The sequence below is a fragment of the Humulus lupulus genome, chromosome 8 (assembly GCF_963169125.1).
Source record: "Humulus lupulus chromosome 8, drHumLupu1.1, whole genome shotgun sequence".
NCBI classification, from domain to species: domain Eukaryota; kingdom Viridiplantae; phylum Streptophyta; class Magnoliopsida; order Rosales; family Cannabaceae; genus Humulus; species Humulus lupulus.
The window spans coordinates 100,580,100-100,601,779 of NC_084800.1; the positions used below are offsets into that span (position 1 = coordinate 100,580,100).

At 42.6% G+C, this 21,680-nt stretch overlaps 1 protein-coding gene across 1 annotated transcript; it reads right to left on the bottom strand.

Moving 5' to 3' along the window:
- Positions 1 to 15,462: 15,462 nt before the first annotated feature.
- On the bottom strand, positions 15,463 to 17,194 carry LOC133795874 (uncharacterized). Its single transcript, XM_062233334.1, has 3 exons — positions 17,161 to 17,194; positions 16,344 to 16,579; positions 15,463 to 16,083 (listed from the first exon to the last, which is right to left on the bottom strand). The coding sequence occupies exons 1-3, from the start codon at positions 17,192 to 17,194 to the stop codon at positions 15,463 to 15,465; spliced, it is 891 nt and encodes a 296-aa protein (XP_062089318.1).
- Positions 17,195 to 21,680: the final 4,486 nt, after the last annotated feature.

The window sequence follows — 21,680 nt, forward strand, 5'->3', positions numbered from 1 at the left end:
AGACCAAAGACTGAGCTAGGGGTTAAGCTAGAAAATCCTGGAACTACTACTTACGCCAATGTTCTAGAAACAACGATAGAAGCAGAAAGGCTTCAGGCGAATGTTAGTAAAGAGGAGGCCAGTAAGCCAAAACCTAAGCAGCAAAGTCAATCTCAGAATGGTCGGAACAACAATCACAACAGCCATTAGTCCAGCAACAATAGTAATGGTCAGAAAAGAAGGCATCTTGACAACAAGCAGTCTGACAACGATAAAAGAGCACGGAAAAAAAATGGAGGTAGTAGGTCGAGTTATGTAGAATACCCACAATGTAGCGACCTAAATTTGCTAATAAGGCTTGGAGCCTTGATTAGTGTGCCTGGAGGGAAATAATTGTTATACTGTATTAATTTATGTGAATTTAATGAATATGTGATTAGAATGCATGTTTAGGTGATTAAATATGCAAGTGGGTCCCATTTGATAGTTTGGAGCAAATTGGTAATTTTAGCCCGTTGAGGGCATAAATGTAATAAATGTAATATATGTGATATTTTCGATATAATGGTGATATATTTGTGATGCACGATCCGAGACGGTCCTAGAGAGCTATTCCGCTTAAAGTCACAATGGGATTTAATACCCGGCGCGGGAGGAGCGGGGGGAGGAGCCTAGGGGTATTCCAGGAATATTATAAATTTAGTTGGGGACTTTTAATTAATGGTTAATGGTATTTTAGCAGCTTGGGTAACCATAGGTAACCATTGAGGATAGTTACTTTAAGTGAGAAAATGGTATGTTTGTAAGAGGTTAGGAAAGGTTTAAGTTGCCCTTGAGGATTAGTTAGAATATGGGTTAGATGGAAGGGTAAATGGGTCTTTTGGCAGGTGGGTATGTTGGGATAAGGCTGAGGGAATTTTAGAACAGTTTAGAAAGGGCAAGGAAAGAGGAATAACATAGAATCTCTCAGCTCACTCTCTCTTCCATGCGATTTTCCTCTCCCTCTCCTTGGTGATTGAAGACTTGCTGAGTTTTGAGGCTTAAGGGCTAGTGAATTGAAGGAATTTGGCTGCTGTGGCTAGGAAAGTTGGCCCAAAGGTGTGCCAAGGTCAGAGGTAAAGATTTCATCTCTATTTTCTTTGAGTTTCTAAGCTTGATTTTTAAAGATTGACAATGGAAGATGAAGGTTGGTTTATGGCTGGTTAGTGTGGGAATTTAGTTTGGGAAGAAGAGGAAATAGCTTGGAGTTGGATTTGGAGGAGGCTCGGGGACGAATCTCTACTTGAGGTAAGGGTTTCATGCATCTCTGTTTGGTTGATTGCTGGTGTGGTTTAAGAATTCTGAGGGATGGTTTAAGTTTTACAAGTTCTAGTTTAAGTTTCTGAAGTTTTAAACTAAATTATGAATTGTAGGTTTGATTGTGTGTTTGAGCTTGTTGTTGATGTTTTTGAGTTGTTAGATGGTTTATTTGGGGTTTTGAATTGAATTTGGGACTTAGGTAAGCCTTGGTATTGTTTTGGGAGTGTTTTGGCTCGGGGAAAACGTTTGGAGAAACCCAGATTTCTGGGTTTGCGAAGGGGCGCCGCGACCCTGTTCTTCTGCGCTGCGGCGCTAGGTTGCATCAGGGAAGGGAGCCACGCTAGGCGCCGCGGCCCTTAAGGGCTAGTGCCGCGGTGCTAGGCCATTTCTGGGCAGGGGAAAATTTTAGTTTTTAGGCTTTTGCCTAGGGGGCTCGGGGGACGCTTCCGCCACCTTGTGTGGGGATCCGGGAGGTCCCGAGAGCTCGGGATTGGTTCCGGGAGATGTTTTTGAATTGGTTAGTAATGGGAGTGATATGTATGTGTTGTGACTAGGTTCTCGGTGAGGCTCGAACTAGAGGGTCGTGCTAGAGGGTTCAGTGCTCAAGAAGCTCGGGACACAGGTAAGAAAACTATTGTACCCATAGAGCAGGGCAAGGCCCCATAGTTGTGTTGCAGGGCACGGCCCTATATGATTATGTGTTGGGTGTAGCCCATTGATTATGTTAGTATATGCTTAAGATATGTTTAATTAAGCTGTGTATGCATATTTGTGATTGGTCGGCAAGGGCCGGGAACGGTGAAGGCCGGGAACGGCGAAGGCCGAGAACAGCAAGGGGCCGAGAGCAGCGTTTAGCACGCGGAGTGCGAGTTGCCAGGGTAAGACCCTAAAGGATACCTGGGATATCCCTACGGTGTAGACCACGATCCATGGCCTAGTAAAGCGCCTGGGACGGCTTAGCCATATGTGTTTAGCCTGTTGGCGAATTTGTTATATGTTGAGTGGTTTGTATGCATATGTTATCTGTTTGTGTGGGGTTTTCTTGCTGGGCTTTGGCTCACGGGTGCTCTATGGTGCAGGTAAGGGCAAAGAGAAAGTCAACCGACCATGAGTATGGAGAGCGTGAGGCGGCGCGTACATGTCTGGTCTGCCTGGCTGCCATGGCCAGGGGTATTTTTGGAAGTTATTTGTAAAGAACCCTATTTTGTCGTATAGTCGACTTAAAGTATATTTTGAGTTGTAAATATTTATAAACAGTATTTTGGGATCCCAAATGTTAAATAATTTATGTTTTCAATAAATGGAATTATTTCAAAGTTTATGACTCTGTTTAAGGTTTGATTACACGTTTGACTTAAAACCTCGATTAGCTAGTTAAAAGAACATTTTGAACTCACTTAGTAACAACTCTAAGGAAGTAGGGCGTTACAACTTGGTATCAAAGCGAGACAAGGTTTATTGGTTCTAGAGATTGATCGAACATCTACGCTCGCTGTCAGTGATAAGCTCGACTCAGGGTTGGTTGGTATGATTGATTATATGCTTGAATATGTGCCTGAATGCCCTGTTTGCCTGCTTATTTCATATAGAGCATGATGAATGAGTTAACATATGCATGATGCCAGGGCATGGCCCATTGTGTGTTATATGCTATCTGTATGTTATCTGGATTATTGTTTATTGTTGGCTGTTGTGATTGGGAGGTGGTATTGGATTTTGTTATCATGGCTGATGAGCGGCGTCGTTGGTTTCAGGCATATAGTCGTGATGCCTTGACAATCATCTAGACTCAGCGGCAGTCAGGCCGAGGATGACAATCAGGGTTAGGACCCTCCACCTGCCCCACAGAATTGGCAAGAGATGTTTGCTGAAATGGAAGCAAGGTTGCAGAGAACAGAAGATGAACTTTGTCAGTTGAGGCAACAGGCCCCTCCACAGGTCACTGGGCTGCCAATTCAGCAGGGTGCGGTGCCAGTGCCGGTTCAGCCTGTGGTTGAGAATAGGTGGGAACCTTTGTATGAAAGGTTTAGGAAGCAGCATCCTCCCACCTTTAAGGGTGGACCAAACCCACTGTGGGCAGAGCAGTGGATGAATATGGTTTCCTCTATCCTGGATTTCATGAGGGTTGAGGGAAACGAGAGAGTTGCATGTGCCAGTTATATGTTTAGAGAGGATGCCCGCATCTGGTGGGATGTTGTGGTTCAGAGAAGGAATGTGGCAGTCATGACCTGGGAAGAATTCAAGAATATCTTTAACGAGAAATACTACAGTATAGCAGTCCGAGCTGCAAAGGTTGACGAGTTCATCAACCTGACTCAGAACCGGTTGACCATGACAGAGTATGCACTGAAATTCGATCGATTGGCAAAGTTTGCGCCAGATTTAGTGCCGACTGATGCGGCAAGGAGAGACAGATTTGTACGGGGGCTGAATGTTATGATCGCCCGTGATGTGAAGATCACCTTGGATCCAGGGACTACTACCTATGCTCAGTTTGTGGACAAGGCCCTTACAGCTGAGGGGGCCGAGGACCAGATCTGGAGAGAGAGCGCTTTTAGGCGCGATGCTAGGAGGACAGTGCCTCCTTTTGCTGGATCCAGTCGGGGTAGTGACCCCAGTGAGCAAAAGAGGAAGGCCCCAGATTCCTTCGTTCCTCCCAGTTCTGATAGGAGGGCACGAGGTGCTTATAGTGGCCGTCAGAGTGGAAGTGACAACTGGAGGAGTTTTCCAGTGTGTCCTCGGTGTAGACGCCAACATTAGGGTGAGTGTAGGATCAGGGCCTGCTTTGTCTATGGGAGTGCCAATCATTTGAAGAAGGACTGCCCACAAGTTAGGAAGGAGGAGCTGAAGCAGGGTGACAGTCTCGCTCCTGCCAGAGTGTTTACCTTGACTCAGATTGAGGCGGAGGCTAGCCCCTCAGTTGTGATAGGTCAGATTTCTAGTGCTGGGTCTTTGTATACTGCATTGTTTGATTCAGGAGCTACCCATTTGTTTGTGTCTGCTAGGGTGATAGATCAGCTATGTAGACCTAGTGTTGTGTATGCTAGGGGCTTTCAGACTTTGTTGCCGACTGAGGATCTGGTAGTCTCTATGAGATGGATTAGAGCTTTACCAGTAGAGGTAGATGGTAGGGAATTGTCTGTTGATCTGATTGAGCTAGCAATACATGACTTTGATATGATTTTAGGAATGGATTGGTTAGCAAAATATGGGGCAACGATCGACTGCAAGCGCAAGATGGTGACTTTTGAACCAGAAAGGGAGGTGCCCTTTGTATTTGTGGGGATGTCTAGTGGACCGCGAATACCTATTATTTCAGCCTTGAGGGCTAGAGACCTGATGCAGGAAGGTTGCATAGGATTCCTAGAAAATTTTGTGGACATCTCTAGGGTTAAGTCGGTTGGACCAGGTGAGACTAGATTGGTGTGTGAATTTCCAGGCTTATTTCTAGCAGATCTGCCAGGTTTGCCGCCGCAGCGGGAGATTGACATTATTATTGAGTTAGCGCCAGGGGTGGAGTTAGTATCTAGGACGCCTTACAGAATGGCTCCAGCAGAGTTAAGGAATTAAAGATTCAGTTGCAAGAATTACTTGATTTGGGGTTTATCAGACCGAGTTTCTCGCCATGGGGTGCTCCAGTGTTGTTTGTTAAGAAGAAGGATGGATCTCTCAAGATGTGTATTGACTACAGGGAGCTGAATAAGTTAACCATTAAGAATAAGTATCCACTGCCTAGGATCGATGATTTATTTGATCAGTTACAGGGGAGTACGGTGTTTTATAAGATTGAACTCCGGTCAGGTTACCATCAGTTAAGGATCAAAGAAGAGGACATACCAAAGACTGCTTTCCGCATGAGGTATGGGCACTATGAAAATCTGGTTATGTCCTTTGGATTAACCAATGCCCCAGCAGCTTTTATGGATATGATGAATAGGGTTTTCAAGGACTCTCTAGATAAGTTTGTAATTGTATTCATCGACGACATTTTGGTGTACTCTCAGTCAGAGACAGAGCACGAGCAACATTTGCGGTTGGTTTTACAGTGGTTAAGGGAGCATAAGTTATATGCTAAGTTCAGTAAGTGTGAGTTCTGGCTACCACAAGTTACATTTCTGGGCCATATTGTCAGTAAGGAGGGGATTCTGGTTGACCCAAGTAAGATTGAGGCGGTCAGAGATTGGCCTAGACCAAGCAATGTTCCTGAAGTGAGAAGTTTTTTGGGTTTAGCAGGATATTATCGGCGGTTTGTTGAGGGGTTCTCCAGTATATCTACGCCATTGACAGAGCTGACAAAGAAGAAGACAAGGTATGTCTGGACGGACATATGTGAGAATAGTTTCAAGGAGTTGAAGCGACAACTAATCACCGTGCTAGTGCTAAGTTTGTCGACAGATAATGAAAAGTTTGTATTTTATTGTGATGCATCCAGACAGGGTTTGGGGTGCGTGTTGATGCAAGCTGGTAAGGTGATAGCCTATGCATCGAGATAGTTAAAGGAGTACGAGCAGAGATATCCTACGCATGATTTGGAGTTGGCAGCGGTGGCGTTCGTACTTAAGATTTGGAGACATTATCTCTATGGTGAGAAGTGTGAGATATACACCAACCATAAGAGCCTGAAGTATTTCTTTACTCAGAAGGACCTGAATATGCGCCAGAGGTGGTGGCTGGAGTTGGTTAAGGATTACGACTGTGATATCCTATACCATCCTGGGAAGGCTAATGTAGTAGCTGATACATTGAGCCGGAGAGGCCCAGGACAGTTGTTCAGTTCAAGACAGATATCCGATAAGCTGGCTAAGGAGATGACTAGAGCAGGAATAGAGTTGGTAGTTGGTCGGTTAGCCAACATCACTCTTCAGTCTACACTCCTTGAGAGGATCAAGGAGGTGCAGGGGAAAGATTCTCAGTTGAGAGGTCACAGAGAGAACGTCTTAATCGGAGTGACTAAGGACTTTTCCCTTTCGGAGATGGGGTAACTAAAGTACAAGGGTCGGATTTATGTTCCGATGGATTTTGTTATCCGACGGGAGATTTTAGATGAGTTGCATACCACTCCCTACTCTTTACATCCGGGTACGACGAAGATGTACCAAGACTTGAGAGCTTTATATTGGTGGTCGGGCATGAAAATGGATGTGGTGGATTATGTTGCCAGATGTTTAACGTGTCAGCAGGTCAAGGCTGAACATCAGAGGCCAGTAGGGTTGCTGCAGCCTCTAGGGATTCCAGAGTGGAAGTGGGAGGACATTATCATGGACTTTGTGGTTGGTTTGCCGAGAACTGTTGGACAGCGTGACTCGTTGTGGGTGATTAGGGATAGGTATACCAAGTCAGCCCACGTTTTTCCTGTCTGGATGACTTATATTGTGGAGCAGTATGTTGAATTATATGTGAAGGAAATTGTTCGACTTCATGGAGATCCGAAGTCGATAGTGTCTAACAGAGACCCCACCCTTACCTCCAAGTTTTGGGAGAGCCTGCAGAAGGCTATGGGCACGCAGTTACGGTTTAGTACCGCTTATCATCCTCAGACCGATGGACTGAGAGGATGATTCAGATATTGGAAGACATGTTGCGAGCCTGTGTGTTAGACTTTGGGGGATCTTGGAGTAAGTATCTCCCTTTGATTGAGTTCTCGTATAATAACAGCTATCAAGCGACTATCAGAGTGGCTCCGTATGAGATGTTATATGGGAGGAAGTGTAGATCACCTATCCATTGGGACGAGACAGGTGAGAGAAGTTATTTGGGTCCTGAGATTGTTCAGAGGACCAATGAGGCGATTGAGAAGATTAGAGCGCGAATGCTCGCCTCCCAGATTCGTCAAAAGAGTTATTCAGACCTGAAACGTAGGAGTGTATAATTTCAGGTTGGTGATCATGTGTTCCTTAGGGTTTCACCTTTGAGGGGAGTGAAACGGTTCGATGTTCGGGGCAAGCTGGGCCCTAGGTTTGTTGGACCCTTTGAGATTCTAGAATGAGCTTGGGAGGTAGCCTACAGGTTGGCGATGCCTCCAGCCTTATCAAGGGTTCATAATGTTTTTCATGTGTCCATGCTTCAAAAGTATGTATCAGATTTGACACACGTTTTGAGCTATGAGAGTTTGGAGCTGGACCAGGATTTGTCCTATGAGGAGAAGCCGGTTCGGATTCTTGATCGGAAAGATAAAGTTTTGCAGAGCAAGACCATCGCCTTGGTGAAAGTGCTGTGGAGGAACAGCAAAGTTGAGGAGGCGACGTGGGAACTTGAATTAGATATGCGGGAGTGGTATCCCGAATTGTTCAGGTAATTTCGAGGACGTAATCTCTGTAAGGAGGGGATAGTTGTAGCGACCCAAATTTGCTAATAAGGCTTGGAGCCTTGATTAGTGTGCCTGGAGGGCAATAATTGTTATACTGTATTAATTTGTAGAGTCCCAGAATTTACTTAGCTTGTTAGATAGTGCTAGTAGTAGTAATAGCTAGTATTAGTTATAGTATGTTCATTACTGTGGATTTTGGTTCAAGCCGGGACTTAGTTGGAAACTCCTAGCAATAGTTATGGATTTTATAAGTTTAACCTATAGTTTAAGAATATTAATTATAACATAAGGTTTGATTAATATTGTTGGTTATTAATATGATAATTATTATAACCTAAGGTTTAGATATAGCTAATTAGAATATGACATTTGTCATGAGCATGGACTATTCCTAAGGTTTAGATAGAGCCAATAGGAATATGACACTTGTCATATGTATGATTATTAAGAAATTATTATTTTAATGATAAAATAAGGGAAATATAAGACTTAGTCTTCACCAGAATTTGTTAGGAGCATGACATTTGTCACAATTTTATTTATTTGTGATTTAGATATTTTATTTATTTGTGATTTAGATAATTAAATAGATTTTTCGTAACTTTAGGGTACTATAACTTCCAGCCTATTTTTGACCCAGTTATGTTATGAATTTCGAAAAATAGCATTTCTAAAAAGTTGTAGATAATTTAATTAGTTTTCTAACGGTATAAAGATATTCTAAATCGGAGTTCTACAACTCCAGATATATTAATTTTACTGTAGGTTAGTTTAGAGTTACGGGATTTAGAAAGTTAGAAGTTAGGATTCTATTTTAAATTTAAATTTAAATTTGGATTATAATTAGAAGATTTTTATTCCTAGAACTCTATAAATAGGACCTAGCACCAAGCTTTTTCATTCATTCTTCAAGCATTGATCAGAGCCTTCTAGGTGCTAGTGAGACTATAGAGTGATAAACACTTGGGTTGGGGTTATAAGCTTTGTCATTCTAAGCTTATTAGATACTTGGGAAGTAAGGTTCATAGAGTGTATTTAGGTTTCGATGTGTAGTTCGGTCATAGCAATTTCAAAGGTATTCTTATTCTTAGTTCCTTTTCTGTATTGTTAGTTCTTATAGTTTTTCTCTACTCAATTCCTAACCCAATCTTCTCTATTCTTGATTAGGCATCTAAGTTCTTCGAACTTGAGATTTCTTGTTGGTAAGTATCTTCTCGATGGTTTAGTTCATTCCTCTTCATCTCTTTCTTTTAGAAAACTCACCTCTCTATTAATAGTTTTTAGGAGTGTTCCAAAATCCCGACTTTGTTCTCATCATCCCGGTATTTTGGTAAGGAAAATAGGATAGATCTTGTATGTTTGTATGATATGTTATGCTATGTTTATGTTATGATAAGTTTATGTTATGATATGTTTATGCTATAATAAGTATATGTATGCTATGTTTTGTAGTCCTTGGGCATATGACTTGTTTAGATAACAAGCCCCAAGATTATGTTTTTAGTCGCTTGGGCATATGACTTGCTTAGATAGCAAGCCCCAATATTATTTTATCATTTTCATGGTTTAGAGTTATGGTTTACCCTACCTCAGATATTAGACAGGGGACCTAGATGGGTTATCATACACTACCATGTGATCTAACCTTCCTCAGATATTAGACAGGGGACCTAGATGGTTTATCGCATGCCATGTTAATGAGTTAATGGCCATTAATATTGTAGTCCTATATGATATACGTTTTTATAGTCATATGTTTTTAGTGTATGCTTATGATTTATTATGTATGTTTTAGATAGTATTATGTTTTATAGTATATGATGTAGTTTTATGCTTATGATATATGATGTATGTTTTTAGTAGGTTTTCCTTGCTGGGCATTAGGCTCATTCCTTTATTTTTAGTGTGATACAGGAAAATGAATATAAAAGGCAGAAGGATTCTTGGTAGCTTGGCTTGTGTGTTGAGGATGGATGGAATGTGTGGACTGCGTGTCGATCGAGGATGAAGTTATTTTTTTTTTTTAGTCTTTTAAATCATGTTTTTTCCGCATTTATTTTTGTAAACAATTTTCTTTAGTTTAAAATTATGTTTTATGTTTTAAACAATGGGTACCCATGCCATATTTTCTATTATTATGTATTTGATACAATATTTCAAGATTTAATAAAGTTAGTTATATTATTTCTTATGTATCTTTCCCAAAATAGTAGTTATGTATAGTAGATCTAATGGTCCAAGGTCTTAGAAATAGTTGGGTCATTACATAATTTATGTGAATTTAATGAATATGTGGTTAGAATGCATGTTTAGGTGATTAAATATGCAAGTGGGTCCCATTTGATAGTTAGGGGCGAATTGGTAATTTTAGCCCGTTGAGGGCATAAATGTAATAAATGTAATATATGTGATATTTTCGATATAATGGTGATATATTTGTGATGCACGATCCGAGATGGTCCTAGAGAGCTATTCCGCTTAAAGTCACAACAAGATTTAATACCCGGCTCGGGAGGAGCCTAGGGGTATTTCAGGAATATTATAAATTTAGTTGGGGACTTTTAATTAATGGTTAATGGTATTTTAGTAGCTTGGGTAACCATTGAGGATAGTTACTTTAAGTGAGAAAATGGTATGTTTGTAAGAGGTTAGGAAAGGTCTAAGTTGCCCTTGAGGATTAGTTAGAATATGGGTTGGATGGAAGGGTAAATGGGTCTTTTGGTAGCTGGGTATGTTGGGATAAGGCTGAGGGAATTTTAGAACGGTTTAGAAAGGGCAAGGAAAGAGGAATAACATAGAATCTCTCAACTCACTCTCTCTTCCATGCGATTTTCCTCTCCCTCTCCTTGGTGATTGAAGACTTGCTGAGTTTTGAGTATTAAGGGCTAGTGAATTGAAGGAATTTGGCTGCTGTGGCTAGGAAAGTTGGCTCAAAGGTGTGCCAAGGTCAGAGGTAAAGAGTTCATCTCTGTTTTCTTTGAGTTTCTAAGCATGATTTTTAAAGATTGATAATGGAAGCTGAAGGTTGGTTTGTGGCTGGTTAGTGTGGGAATTTTGTTTGGGAACAAGAGGAAATAGCTTGGAGATGGATTTGGAGGACGCTCAGGGATGAATCTCTACTTGAGGTAAGGGTTTCATGCATCTCTGTTTGGTTGATTGCTGGTGTGGTTTAAGAATTCTGAGGGATGGTTTACGTTTTACAAGTTCTGGTTTAAGTTTATGAAGTTTTAAACTAAATTATGAATTGTAGGTTTGATTGTGTGTTTGAGCTTGTTGTTGATGTTTTTGAGTTGTTAGATGGTTTATTTGGGGTTTTGAATTGAATTTGGGACTTAGGTATGCCTTGGTATTGTTTTGGGAGTGTTTTGGCTCGGGGAAAACATTTGGAGAAACCCAGATTTCTGGGTTTGCGAAGGGGCGCCGCGGCCCTGTTCTTCTGCACCGCGGTGCTAGGTTGCATCAGGGAAGGGAGCCACGCTGGGCACCGCGGCCCTTAAGGGCTAGTGTCGCGGCGCTAGGCCATTTCTGGGCAGTGAAAATTTTCAGCTTTTAGGCTTTTCCCCATGGGGCTCGGGGGACGGTTCCGCCACCTTGTGTGGGGATCCGGGAGGTCCCGAGAGCTCGGGATTGGTTCCGGGAGATGTTTTTGAATTGGTTAGTAATGGGAGTGCTATTTATGTGTTGTGACTAGGTTCTCGGTGAGGGTCGGACTAGAGGACCGTGCTCGAGGGTTCAGTGCTCAAGAAGCTCGGGACACAGGTAAGAAAACTATTGTACCCATAGAGCAGGGCAAGGCCCCATAGTTGTGTTGCAGGGCACGACCCTATATGATTATGTGTTGGGTGTAGCCCATTGATTATGTTAGTATATGCTTAAGATATGTTTAATTAAGCTGTGTATGCATATTTGTGATTGGTCGGCAAGGGCCGGGAATGATGAAGGCCGGGAACGGCGAAGGCCGAGAATAGCAAGGGGCCGAGAGCAGCGTTTAGCACGCGGAGTGCGAGTTGCCAGGGTAAGACCCTAAAGGATCCCTAGGATATCCCTACGGTGTAGACCACGATCCATGGCTTGGTAAAGCGCCTGGGACGGCTTAGCCATATGTGTTTAGCCTGTTGGCGAATTTGTTATATGTTGAGTGGTTTGTATGCATATGTTATCTGTTTGTGTGGGGTTTTCTTGCTGGGCTTTGGCTCACGGGTGCTCTGTGGTGCAGGTAAGGGCAAAGAGAAAGTCAACCGACCATGAGTATGGAGAGTGTGAGGCAGCGCGTACATGTCTGGTCTGCCTGGCTGCCACGGCCAGGGGTATTTTTGGAAGTTGTTTGTAAAGAACCCTATTTTGTTGTATAGTTGACTTAAAGTATATTTTGAGTTGTAAATATTTATAAACAGTATTTTGGGATCCCAAATGTTAAATAATTTATGTTTTCAATAAATGGAATAATTTCAAAGTTTATGATTCTGTTTAAGGTTTGATTACACGTTTGCCTTAAAACCTCGATTAGTGAGTTAAAAGCACATTTTGAACTCACTTAGTAACGACTCTAAGGAAGTAGGGAATGGATTGGCTAGCAAGGCATGGCGCAACCATCGACTGCAAATGCAAGCAAGTGATGTTCGAGACTCCTGACGATCAGAGACTATGCTTTATGGGAAAGGTTTCAGGACTACACACATCGCTTATTTCATCTCTCAAAGCTCAGAGGATGGTAGAAAAAGGATGTCAAGCATTCTTAGCCAGCATCACGGATGTGTTAAAGGAAACACCACTAAAAGTTGGAGACGTTCGCATTGTAAAAGAACTCCCAGACGACTTACCAGGGTTGCCGCCGACTCAGGAAATTGACTTCACAATCGAGCTAGTACCGGGCACCGAGCCTATATCCAAGGCACCAATCCCAAGAAGATCAAAGCCCTGGTCGATATGAAATCACCAACAAAAATCAAAGATGTTCAAAGCCTGACCAGGAGAATTGCTGCTCTCAGTAGATTTATTTCCAAATTGACAGACAAATGCGTCCCATTTTTTAATCTACTCAAAGGCAACAAGAAATTCGAAAGGACGGAGGAGTGCGAACAGGCTTTTCAAGCCTTAAAAACTCACATGTCGCAACCATCGATTCTATCAAAGCTGGTCGATAAAGAAACTTTGTTCATCTACTTGGCGATCACAAAATACGCTGCTAGTGCTGTCTTAGTAAGAGAAGAGGAAGGCGTGCAAAAGGCTGTTTATTATGTAAGCAAGAGGCTAATAGGGGCGGAGCTGCGGTATCCACCTATTGAAAAATTAGCCCATTTCCTGATCTTGACCTCTAGAAAATTGCGGCCATACTTCCAAGCTCACCCAATCACAGTTTTGACCAACCAACATCTACGGCAAGTTCTGCAGAAACCAGAAGCCGCAGGCCGATTATTGAAATGGGCGGTCGAACGAGCAGTGATAAAAGGACAGGCTCTGGCCGATTTCGTCGCAGAACTCACTGGGCTTCTAGACAGCGAGCATCCAGAAGAGCCTGAAGAACCTGAGTCTCAAAGCCAAACTCCATCATGGAAGGTGTTTACAGATAGTTCTTCTAATGAGCACCACACAGGAGCAGGAGTGCGCAATCATATTTGATTTACTGCCTCTAACAATGAAGCCGGATATGAAGCACTGCTCGCAGGATTACGGTTAGCCAGAAGCATGCACATAAAGTCACTTGATATCTACAGTGACTCTCAGCTAGTGGTCAATCAAATCATTGGAGAATATCAGGGCTGAGGCTTAAAAATGGTTGCTTACTTAAATAAAGCAAATGATCTATTGGCGCAGTTTGATAAGTACACTCTCCAACAAGTACCTCGCAACCAAAATCGAAATGCTGATTCTTTGGCCAAGTTAGCAAGTGCCAAGGATGCTGACACGCTAAACATAGTGCCAGTTGAATGACTATCTGCACCAAGCATCCGAGCAGAAGAGACCTCTTTTGTGATTCAGGCGACGGATACATGGATGGCACCTTACATAGAGTATTTGACGAAGGGTGTGTTGCCAATGGACAGAAACAAAGCCAGGACCCTTAAGCGGCAGGCTGCTAGGTATACCCTAGTTGATGGAATTTTATACCGAAGGGGATATTCAATGCCACTCCTCAGGTGTATTTCGAAAGAGAAAGCCAAAGAATTGATGAGAGAGGTCCATGAACGTTTTTGTGGGGATCATGCTGGGGGGCAGAGTTTATCAAAAAAGATCTTCAGGCAAGGATACTTCTGGCGAACAATGAATGAAGACTCGATGGAATTTTTCTGGAGGTGTGACAAATGCCAGAAGTTCTCAAAAAATCCACGAGCAGCCCCTAATGAGCTAAAACAGATGCAAAGTCCGTGGCCGTTTGCAGTCTGGGGTATTAATCTAATCGGATCTCTGCCTCCAGGAAAGGGTGGCGTCAAGTACGCCGTAGTCGCCGTCGATTACTTCACTAAATGGGCCGAAGTTGAACCACTTGCAACCATAACGACCAAGAAAGTGCTGGATTTTGTAGTCAAGAAAATCGTGTGTCGCTATGGATTGCCAAGAAAGATTATTTCAAACAACGACACCCAATTTGATAGTGATTTGTTCATAGATTTTTGTGAGCAGCATGGAATTATCAAGAGATTTTCTTCAGTTGCTCACCCTCAAGCAAATGGAGAAGTGGAGGCAGTCAATAAAATGCCAAAATATACTCTGAAGAAAAGACTTGAAGAAGCAAAAAGGGCATGGCCAGAGCAATTGCCTGAAGTCCTTTGGTCGTACAGAACGTCCCATTGCACAACAACAGGTCATACCCCATTTTCCTTAGCTTATGGATATGAGGCTATGCTGCCTGTTGAGTTAGATCCGCCATCACATCGAAGAATAACGTACGATCAAGGCTTTAATAGCCAACTATTGATGGAATCTCTTAATTTGGTCGATGAAAATCGAGAGCAAGCCCAACTTCGAGGAGCAGCTTACCAGCAAAAGGTTGCCCGATATTTCAATTCTAAAGTACGCGAAAGGAAATTCAATGTCGGAGATCTAGTACTTCGGAGGGTTTTCCTTAACACCCGCGACTAGGCTATTGGAGTACTCGGACCTAATTGGGAAGGATCGTACCAAATTGAAGAAGTCCTCCATCCAAGCACTTACAAACTTGCTTGTTAAATGGAGATCTCATTCCTCGCTATTGGAATGGAGAACATCTGCGCAAGTACTATCAATAAACAATTCGTCTTAAAGAATTGGCTTGTATTAATTTTACTTTTACAAGTTATGAAAAAAGGTTGGTCATTTTATGTGACTGATTGCTTATAAGTGTAAGATCATTTTGTTGATCACTCATATAGACATATTTTGTCCATTTATTACGAGAAATAAAAGGGACTGTGCGCAGCCAGTCATTCTTGCCAATTATTTTATTTATTACAAGTATTTGCTCATTACTTGTGTTGTTTTTCTATATTATCGTTTTAAATTCTCTACTGCGAGCAGAAATGTTCGAACAAGTTTTGGTCAAGGCAAGTGACCTAGGACCTAAAGCTCCTCAATCACTTGGGGTGCATATAAGGCATCTAGTAAGCAAAGCATATCGACAAGTATGTAAACACACGAGCAAAATAAGTGAAAGCATGCTACTGTACTTAGAGTATTTTTCAAAATTTTGTATTTTGTTAAATCAAACCAAAGTACTATCCTAAGTTTGGTCATGCGAACAAATATTATAATAAATGCAAGTATTATAATATCAAAAAGGAAACCTTTTACACCACAAGCAGTTACTGCTCAGATGTAATTATTTGATTAAAAGTTAAAGCTGCCCATGGAGCAATAAAAATAATTGTTTTAAAAAAACAAAAAATATAAAAACATTATAATCACGAGGCATGAGGGTCTTGTGGATTTTCCTGGTCGGCTGCAGCTTCGGCTTCATTATTCGTACCTTCAACGCCAGTGGCCAAAGAGATTTCAGGCGAAGCTGGGATCTTCTCTCTTTCTTCTTCTGCCAAGCGAGCAACGCACCGGGCTATTTCAGTTTGCCTCATGCGCTCGGGGAGATAGCTAAAATTGGCCCCTTGATTGTGTTTCCAGAAATCATAGAAACACTTGGACGTGGCGCCCTTGTTCCTTTCCAGATTGCTGGTGTTGGCTTTTTCAAGATTGTTGATCCAAGCCTCCAAGTTTTCAGCCTCTTGCCTGCTCTCGATCAGGTCCGCCTCGAGCTTTTTGGCTTTGCGAAAATTGATGAGGTGAGACTCTTTGTACTTCTCCTTAGCTTCAAGGGCTTTGTCCAGGGTAGTCTGTTTTCCCTTCATCTCCTCAGCTAGTTTATTTTTCTCCTCGAGCAATGCCGCATTTACCTTCTGAGCCATCTCAAGCTGCTCGACATATTTCGCTTCGACGGCCTTAAGCTCCTCAGTGTGCCATTGCTCAGATGCCTTGGATTGCTCGGTGATGACCCCCGAGCGGAGCCGACCGACAGTCATGGTCAGCATGGCCTGCAATCAGAACAAAAGTCAAAATGACTATAATAAATAAAGAGATTGAGTCTCAACAGGAAGAGACAACTTACACTGGCAAGCTCGTTTAGTGCGCGGTTCAAGATCTGGTTGACCTCCATCGACTATGTCCCAGCCATGCCTTCTCGGCTGAGCTCGTGCCTCAGGATCCTAGTCATCCTGTCCTTGGCCAATCTTAGAGTGTGGCTCGATATGTCATCCCCTATTTGAATAGGGGCTGATGGCTGTGTCTGATCGACAGGAGCTGGTGGGGAAGGGGTCGACTCGACCGGTGCAGGCGGAGTTTGCTGCTTGAGGGGAGATGGAGGTGGTGTTATATTTTTAGAAGGACCAGCTGCTGGAGGGTCCTCAGTGCGGGATTTCTTAGCCGGAGGCTTTTTGCTGCATTCCCCGCGATGCCGCGTGCTTGCTTTCTTCTTGCTCGCAGGAGCATCAGGCGCACTGTAAAGATCGAACATCTCTTCGGATGGCATGTCTGCAAGAAGACAAATACATGAACAGTTAGACAGTATAAACAAATGAGTGTGCTATGTCAAAAAATGAAACAAAGGCAATTGTAAGTAAAATACCCGAGCTATAATTACTAGTCGCTACATTATATACTCTACTAGTGTTACACTCATTCTCTGGCATAAAGAAGTCTGAATCTAAAGTGGGAGTGTACTTAAAGTTGTCGTCCCCATCAAATAAGTGACAGGGAATTGGCAAACTATATAAGAGCGAGAGATCAGTACTGTTCTCATTCGAAGACTCGTCGATAGGTGCAAGGGGTTCAGAAGCTTTCTTTTTTCCCTTTCCCGAAGGGGCAGGGGGCGCGGCCGCTCGCGGGGTGCTGGAGGGTTCCCTGATTGTCACGCCAGTTGGTCTTCTCCTTTGAGGTTGCGACACATCTGGGTGCTTCTCGGGAATTTCCTCGCCGGTGGCACTCCCCGCCGTTGACTCCCTCATGTCTTGGTGAGGTGCTAGAAGCCCGACCAGTCTCAGGTTGGCTTCAGTGACCAGCTGTTTGACACTCTTCTCTACGTCAGTCATGCTGGCCAGTAGCGCTGCTCAGACCTCCATTTCTAGAGTAGGAGTCAGTCGCAGCCATGGACTTGAAATATGCTAATTCTCTAAGGGGAATGCGGATAAAATACAAGGAAAACAAACGACCATAAAAATGAAGAAGTTACCTCCTTGGGGTGAAGGCTAGGTTGTTGGCGACCATGTCGGTAGTCAAAAAGTACTCTAGATGGTACTTCCCCACATTGGATTTGAAGGTGGTATCACTTAGGAAAGTGCGGGTCATTTCCTGGTGGCAGAGATGAAAGAAACCCGTGTTGTCATGGTTGGGGTTATATTTGAGATCGAACAGGTAGTTGATCTTGTGAGGAGAAGGGACATGCCATTTTTTATGGTTGTAAAGGTTATAGAGTGCGGAAAGCATTCTATACCTTTTTGGAGTTATCTGGAAGGGAGTGACCCCGAAATAATTGGCCACTCCCTAGAAGTAAGGATGAAGAGGCAAGATTGCTCCTGCCTCAATGTGGTACCTCGACCAGGCGCTGAAGGTGCCGCCAGGCAGGTTTGCCCGTTGGTCGATGGTAGGAAGAAATAAAGTAACCCCAGAAAGTCCGTACTTTCTGAGGAAATTACTTATCATCCTAGCAGTGATCGTGCTAGGGGGAGCAAGGTACCATTTAACGTCTGGTCGAATGGCATTGCAAAGATGGGCCTGTGTTTAGATTTCAGAATCAGTGGTTTCAGCTCTACCACTGGTCGAAGGAATCTCATCCCGAGAAGCAGGCCGGTTTTCGGAAGGTTTTGATGTTTTCTTTTTCTGGGCAGCGGATTTTACTCTACCCATTTTGAATGAACTAGAAAGAGGTATGTTTGGGGGAATTCGAGAAAAAGGGATTTCTGGAACTAGCAGCGACGGTTGTTCTTCGTCCTCGAGCAGTTGAGCTAGCAAATTGTCGTCGATTGGCCTCTCACCTCCCCACGAACCTTGCATGAAAATTTGTGAACAGAAAAGTGGAGATGAGAATCTAATGACCGAAAGGATCAAGACGTTTAAAAGTTGGAATAACGTTGCTCGTGTATAAAAGTTAAGCTTTTATACGACCAGCAGCATTCTGACAAAAAACACTACATTTCAAGCAAACAGTTTGGAAAATGGATTAAAAAACAGAAGTTAAAGGTTTTTCAGAAAAATCTTTTCGACTCTGAAAGGGCGGGAAAAACCCAGTTTTTTCTACAAGTTTAGAAATCAAATTTTTACTTCGATTTCACGCCCTAAAGTTATAATCCTAACTACCCAACTAGTTCATCATCCCAGTAAAGTGTTATTTTCCTTCCAAATTCAACACTAATATCTATATGCCCATTTACCCCAAAACAGTTTCTTTCAAGAACATTCAAGGACTCAAGATACGAAACAGATATAAAATAGATATTGTATGGCATTTCAACGACTGAAAAGGTTGATAAACTTATTTGGGTAAAGATTGAAGCAAGTTTCTGAGGCACTAAGTCAGTTGGCTGGGCAGAAACTCCATAGATCGTCAAGGTCGTCTGGGTTTCTTAGTTTTCTACGACTTATTCTTCAATGTTCTTGAGGAGAAAGTGAAAAGTAAAAAGTGAAAAATGATCCTGGGGGATTATTTATATTGATCGTGGCACTGTAAAAGAGGTAATAATGGGATTAATTTTTTGAAGCATGGGGAAACACAACAGCCATCAAACAACTTTTAGGAAACTAAAAAGACATGATTGGTTGCCTTTTTCGAGAAGGCATGGGCGGCTTTGACAGATTTGGTGGGGTACGCGAAGAGTCAGTCTCTTAAGTTTACTTTATGATGGTCGCATTAAAATAAACTTGGGGGCAAATGTTTACCTAAAAATGGCTCCTGATGACGTGGCAAGAATTTATTACACGTAGTTGGTATGTGGCAGCGTCAAAATGAAGGAATGCTGTTCGACAATCGACCAAGTTTTCCTTGCATCATCAGATCTCGTGATTAGATGCGACCAGTATGGTCGCATGCTTCGGTTTATTTCCTTTAAAGATATGTAATCTTGTAATAACTACATTTATTATTCTCTCTTTATTGCCTTGATACACTGATATTAAGGATAATTAAGGCTCATTGGCCCATGTAACCCCCTTGAGCCTATAAATATGAATGAGAAGGCTCAAGGAAGGGACTTTTGAACCTTGAATCTGAATACTCATAGAAATAGTATAGGGTAATTATCCACCGAAAAGTTGTAATTCTTCTAAGACTGGTGAAACTCAAGAACCCTAGTTCTTTGATCACGGCATTAGGATTCAACATCAATAATAACACTAAGTGGATGTAGGTTATTACCACATTGTTGGGGTCGAACCACTATAAATCATTTGTGTCACCTCTTTACCATTTGATTCCAATCTTGATTTCTGTTTGTTTCATTTTCGTTATTTTGACTCCATGTCATTGGCCAAATCAAGGATCAACAATATGAACCATCCAAGAATTCCTTGATCGGGTAGAAGAATTTATTAAGCTTGAGGAAGTTAAGCAGAAGGCGGATAACCCTAACCAAGCAACCGTTGGGCAGGGGAAAACAGAAGCTGGGATACCACTAACACAGCAAGAGAAAGTAAAATTAAGGCCAAAAATGGCAAACATGGCAACGAGGGTGGAAGTAGTAATAACCATAATGACAGCAAGAAGCCTAAAACTACCGAGCAGCCCAAACTATGAGAGTATGCTCCTAAGTTTACTACTTACTCCATCCCGAACAGATGTTTTCAATGCTACCCAGACGGTCGTACCGTACAAAAGACCTCCACCGAAGAGGAAGGATGTTAACAGACGGGATATGACTAAATTCTGTCGGTTTCACAATGACTATGGCCATGAAATCAATGAATGTAACCACCTGAATGAAGGGATAGAATTCCTCATTGGATAGAATAATGCTCATCCTAAGAGGTATGTATGGCCGGCTGCCAACCAACATCTTCAATTACAATCCCCGCAGCAGTATCAAGGTAACCAACCTCTCTTACCACAACCAGTCGTTGGATGGCTAGATATGATCTATGGAGGACCACATTTGGACGGTAATACTGGAAAGGCACGAGAAAAATACGCTCATTCCCTTAGATACGAGCAGGACGATGACGTAATGGCTATCTAGGAGCGTACTCCTAAACAGCCTCTCTATGAGTGTGAGCCCATCATATTCAACAAGGAAGACACTGGTCATTTGTGTCATCGACACAATGACCCTTTAGTTGTGGAAGTCCAGATTGCCAACATGATTGTGGCCCGAACAATGATCGACCATGGGTCATCCGCCAACATCCTATTCAAGAATACCCTGGAGCAAATGAATTTGAGCATCAAAGATTTGGAGCCATGCGAACAGTTTTTGTACGGGTTCACAAGAAGCGACATGGCCCCAGCAGGAAGCATAAGGTTTTCTTTAACGGTGGGGGTGGCACCTAAGAGCAACATTGTCATGGATTTGTTCATTGTAATTGACATCCCTTCTCCATATAATGACATGATAGGTCGACCAGCTATCTATGACCTCCGAGTAGTAACTTCAATCTTCCTTCTACTCATTTAGTTTCCAACTCAGGCAGGTATCAGATGTCTCAAGGCGAATCAATTGATGGCTATGGAGTGCCATAACTCTTCAGTGAAAAAACCTGGAAAAGCAATCTCCACCACGCAGCCTGCAGGTACCAGTAACCAGAAATAGGATCCAACCCACAACGAGGGGGAGGACATAAACCCCCATTTTGGGGATATTGATATAGGATTAGGCCCAATCAAAGAATTAGAAGAAGTCTCCTTGTCCCAGAATACCCGACTAGGGTTGTAAGTGGGGAAAGGGCTGTCTGGGGATATAAGACCCGCTTTGATCCAGTTCCTTCGTGACAACCAAGATGTTTTCACCTGGTCCCATGAGGATATGGTCGGGATCTGCCCAACAGTTATAATCCATGCCCTTAATATTAATACCAACCACTTCAAGCCCGTACAGCAGAAGAGAAGGTTACTTGATAAAGATAGGTTTAAGGCATTGAAGGAGGAGGTGGAGAAACTTCAAAATAACAATTTCATTAAGGAAGATTTCTACCCAGTATGGGTGTCTAACCCTGTATTGGTACCAAAACATAATGACAAATGGAGGGTATGCATAGACTTAACAGACTTAAATAAAACATGCCCAAAAGACTGCTTCCCACTTGCAAGAATTGTCCAGCTGGTGGATGCTACAGCCGGTCACGATATTTTAACGTTTATGGATGCCTACTCGGGGTACAACGAAATTAACATGCATCCCCCCGACCAGGAGCACACCAGTTTCCGCACAGACGTAGGGTTGTACTGCTATAGGGTCATGTCGTTCGGCCTCAAAAATGCTGGAGCCACATATCAATGACTGGTAAACCGTATGTTCAAGGATCAAAATGGCAATAACATGGAAGTTTGCATTGATGATATGTTAGTGAAATCCAGGAAGGCTGGGGGCACATTGACGAATTGTAGGAATGTTTCAACATCATAAGAAAGTACAAGATGAAGCTGAATCAA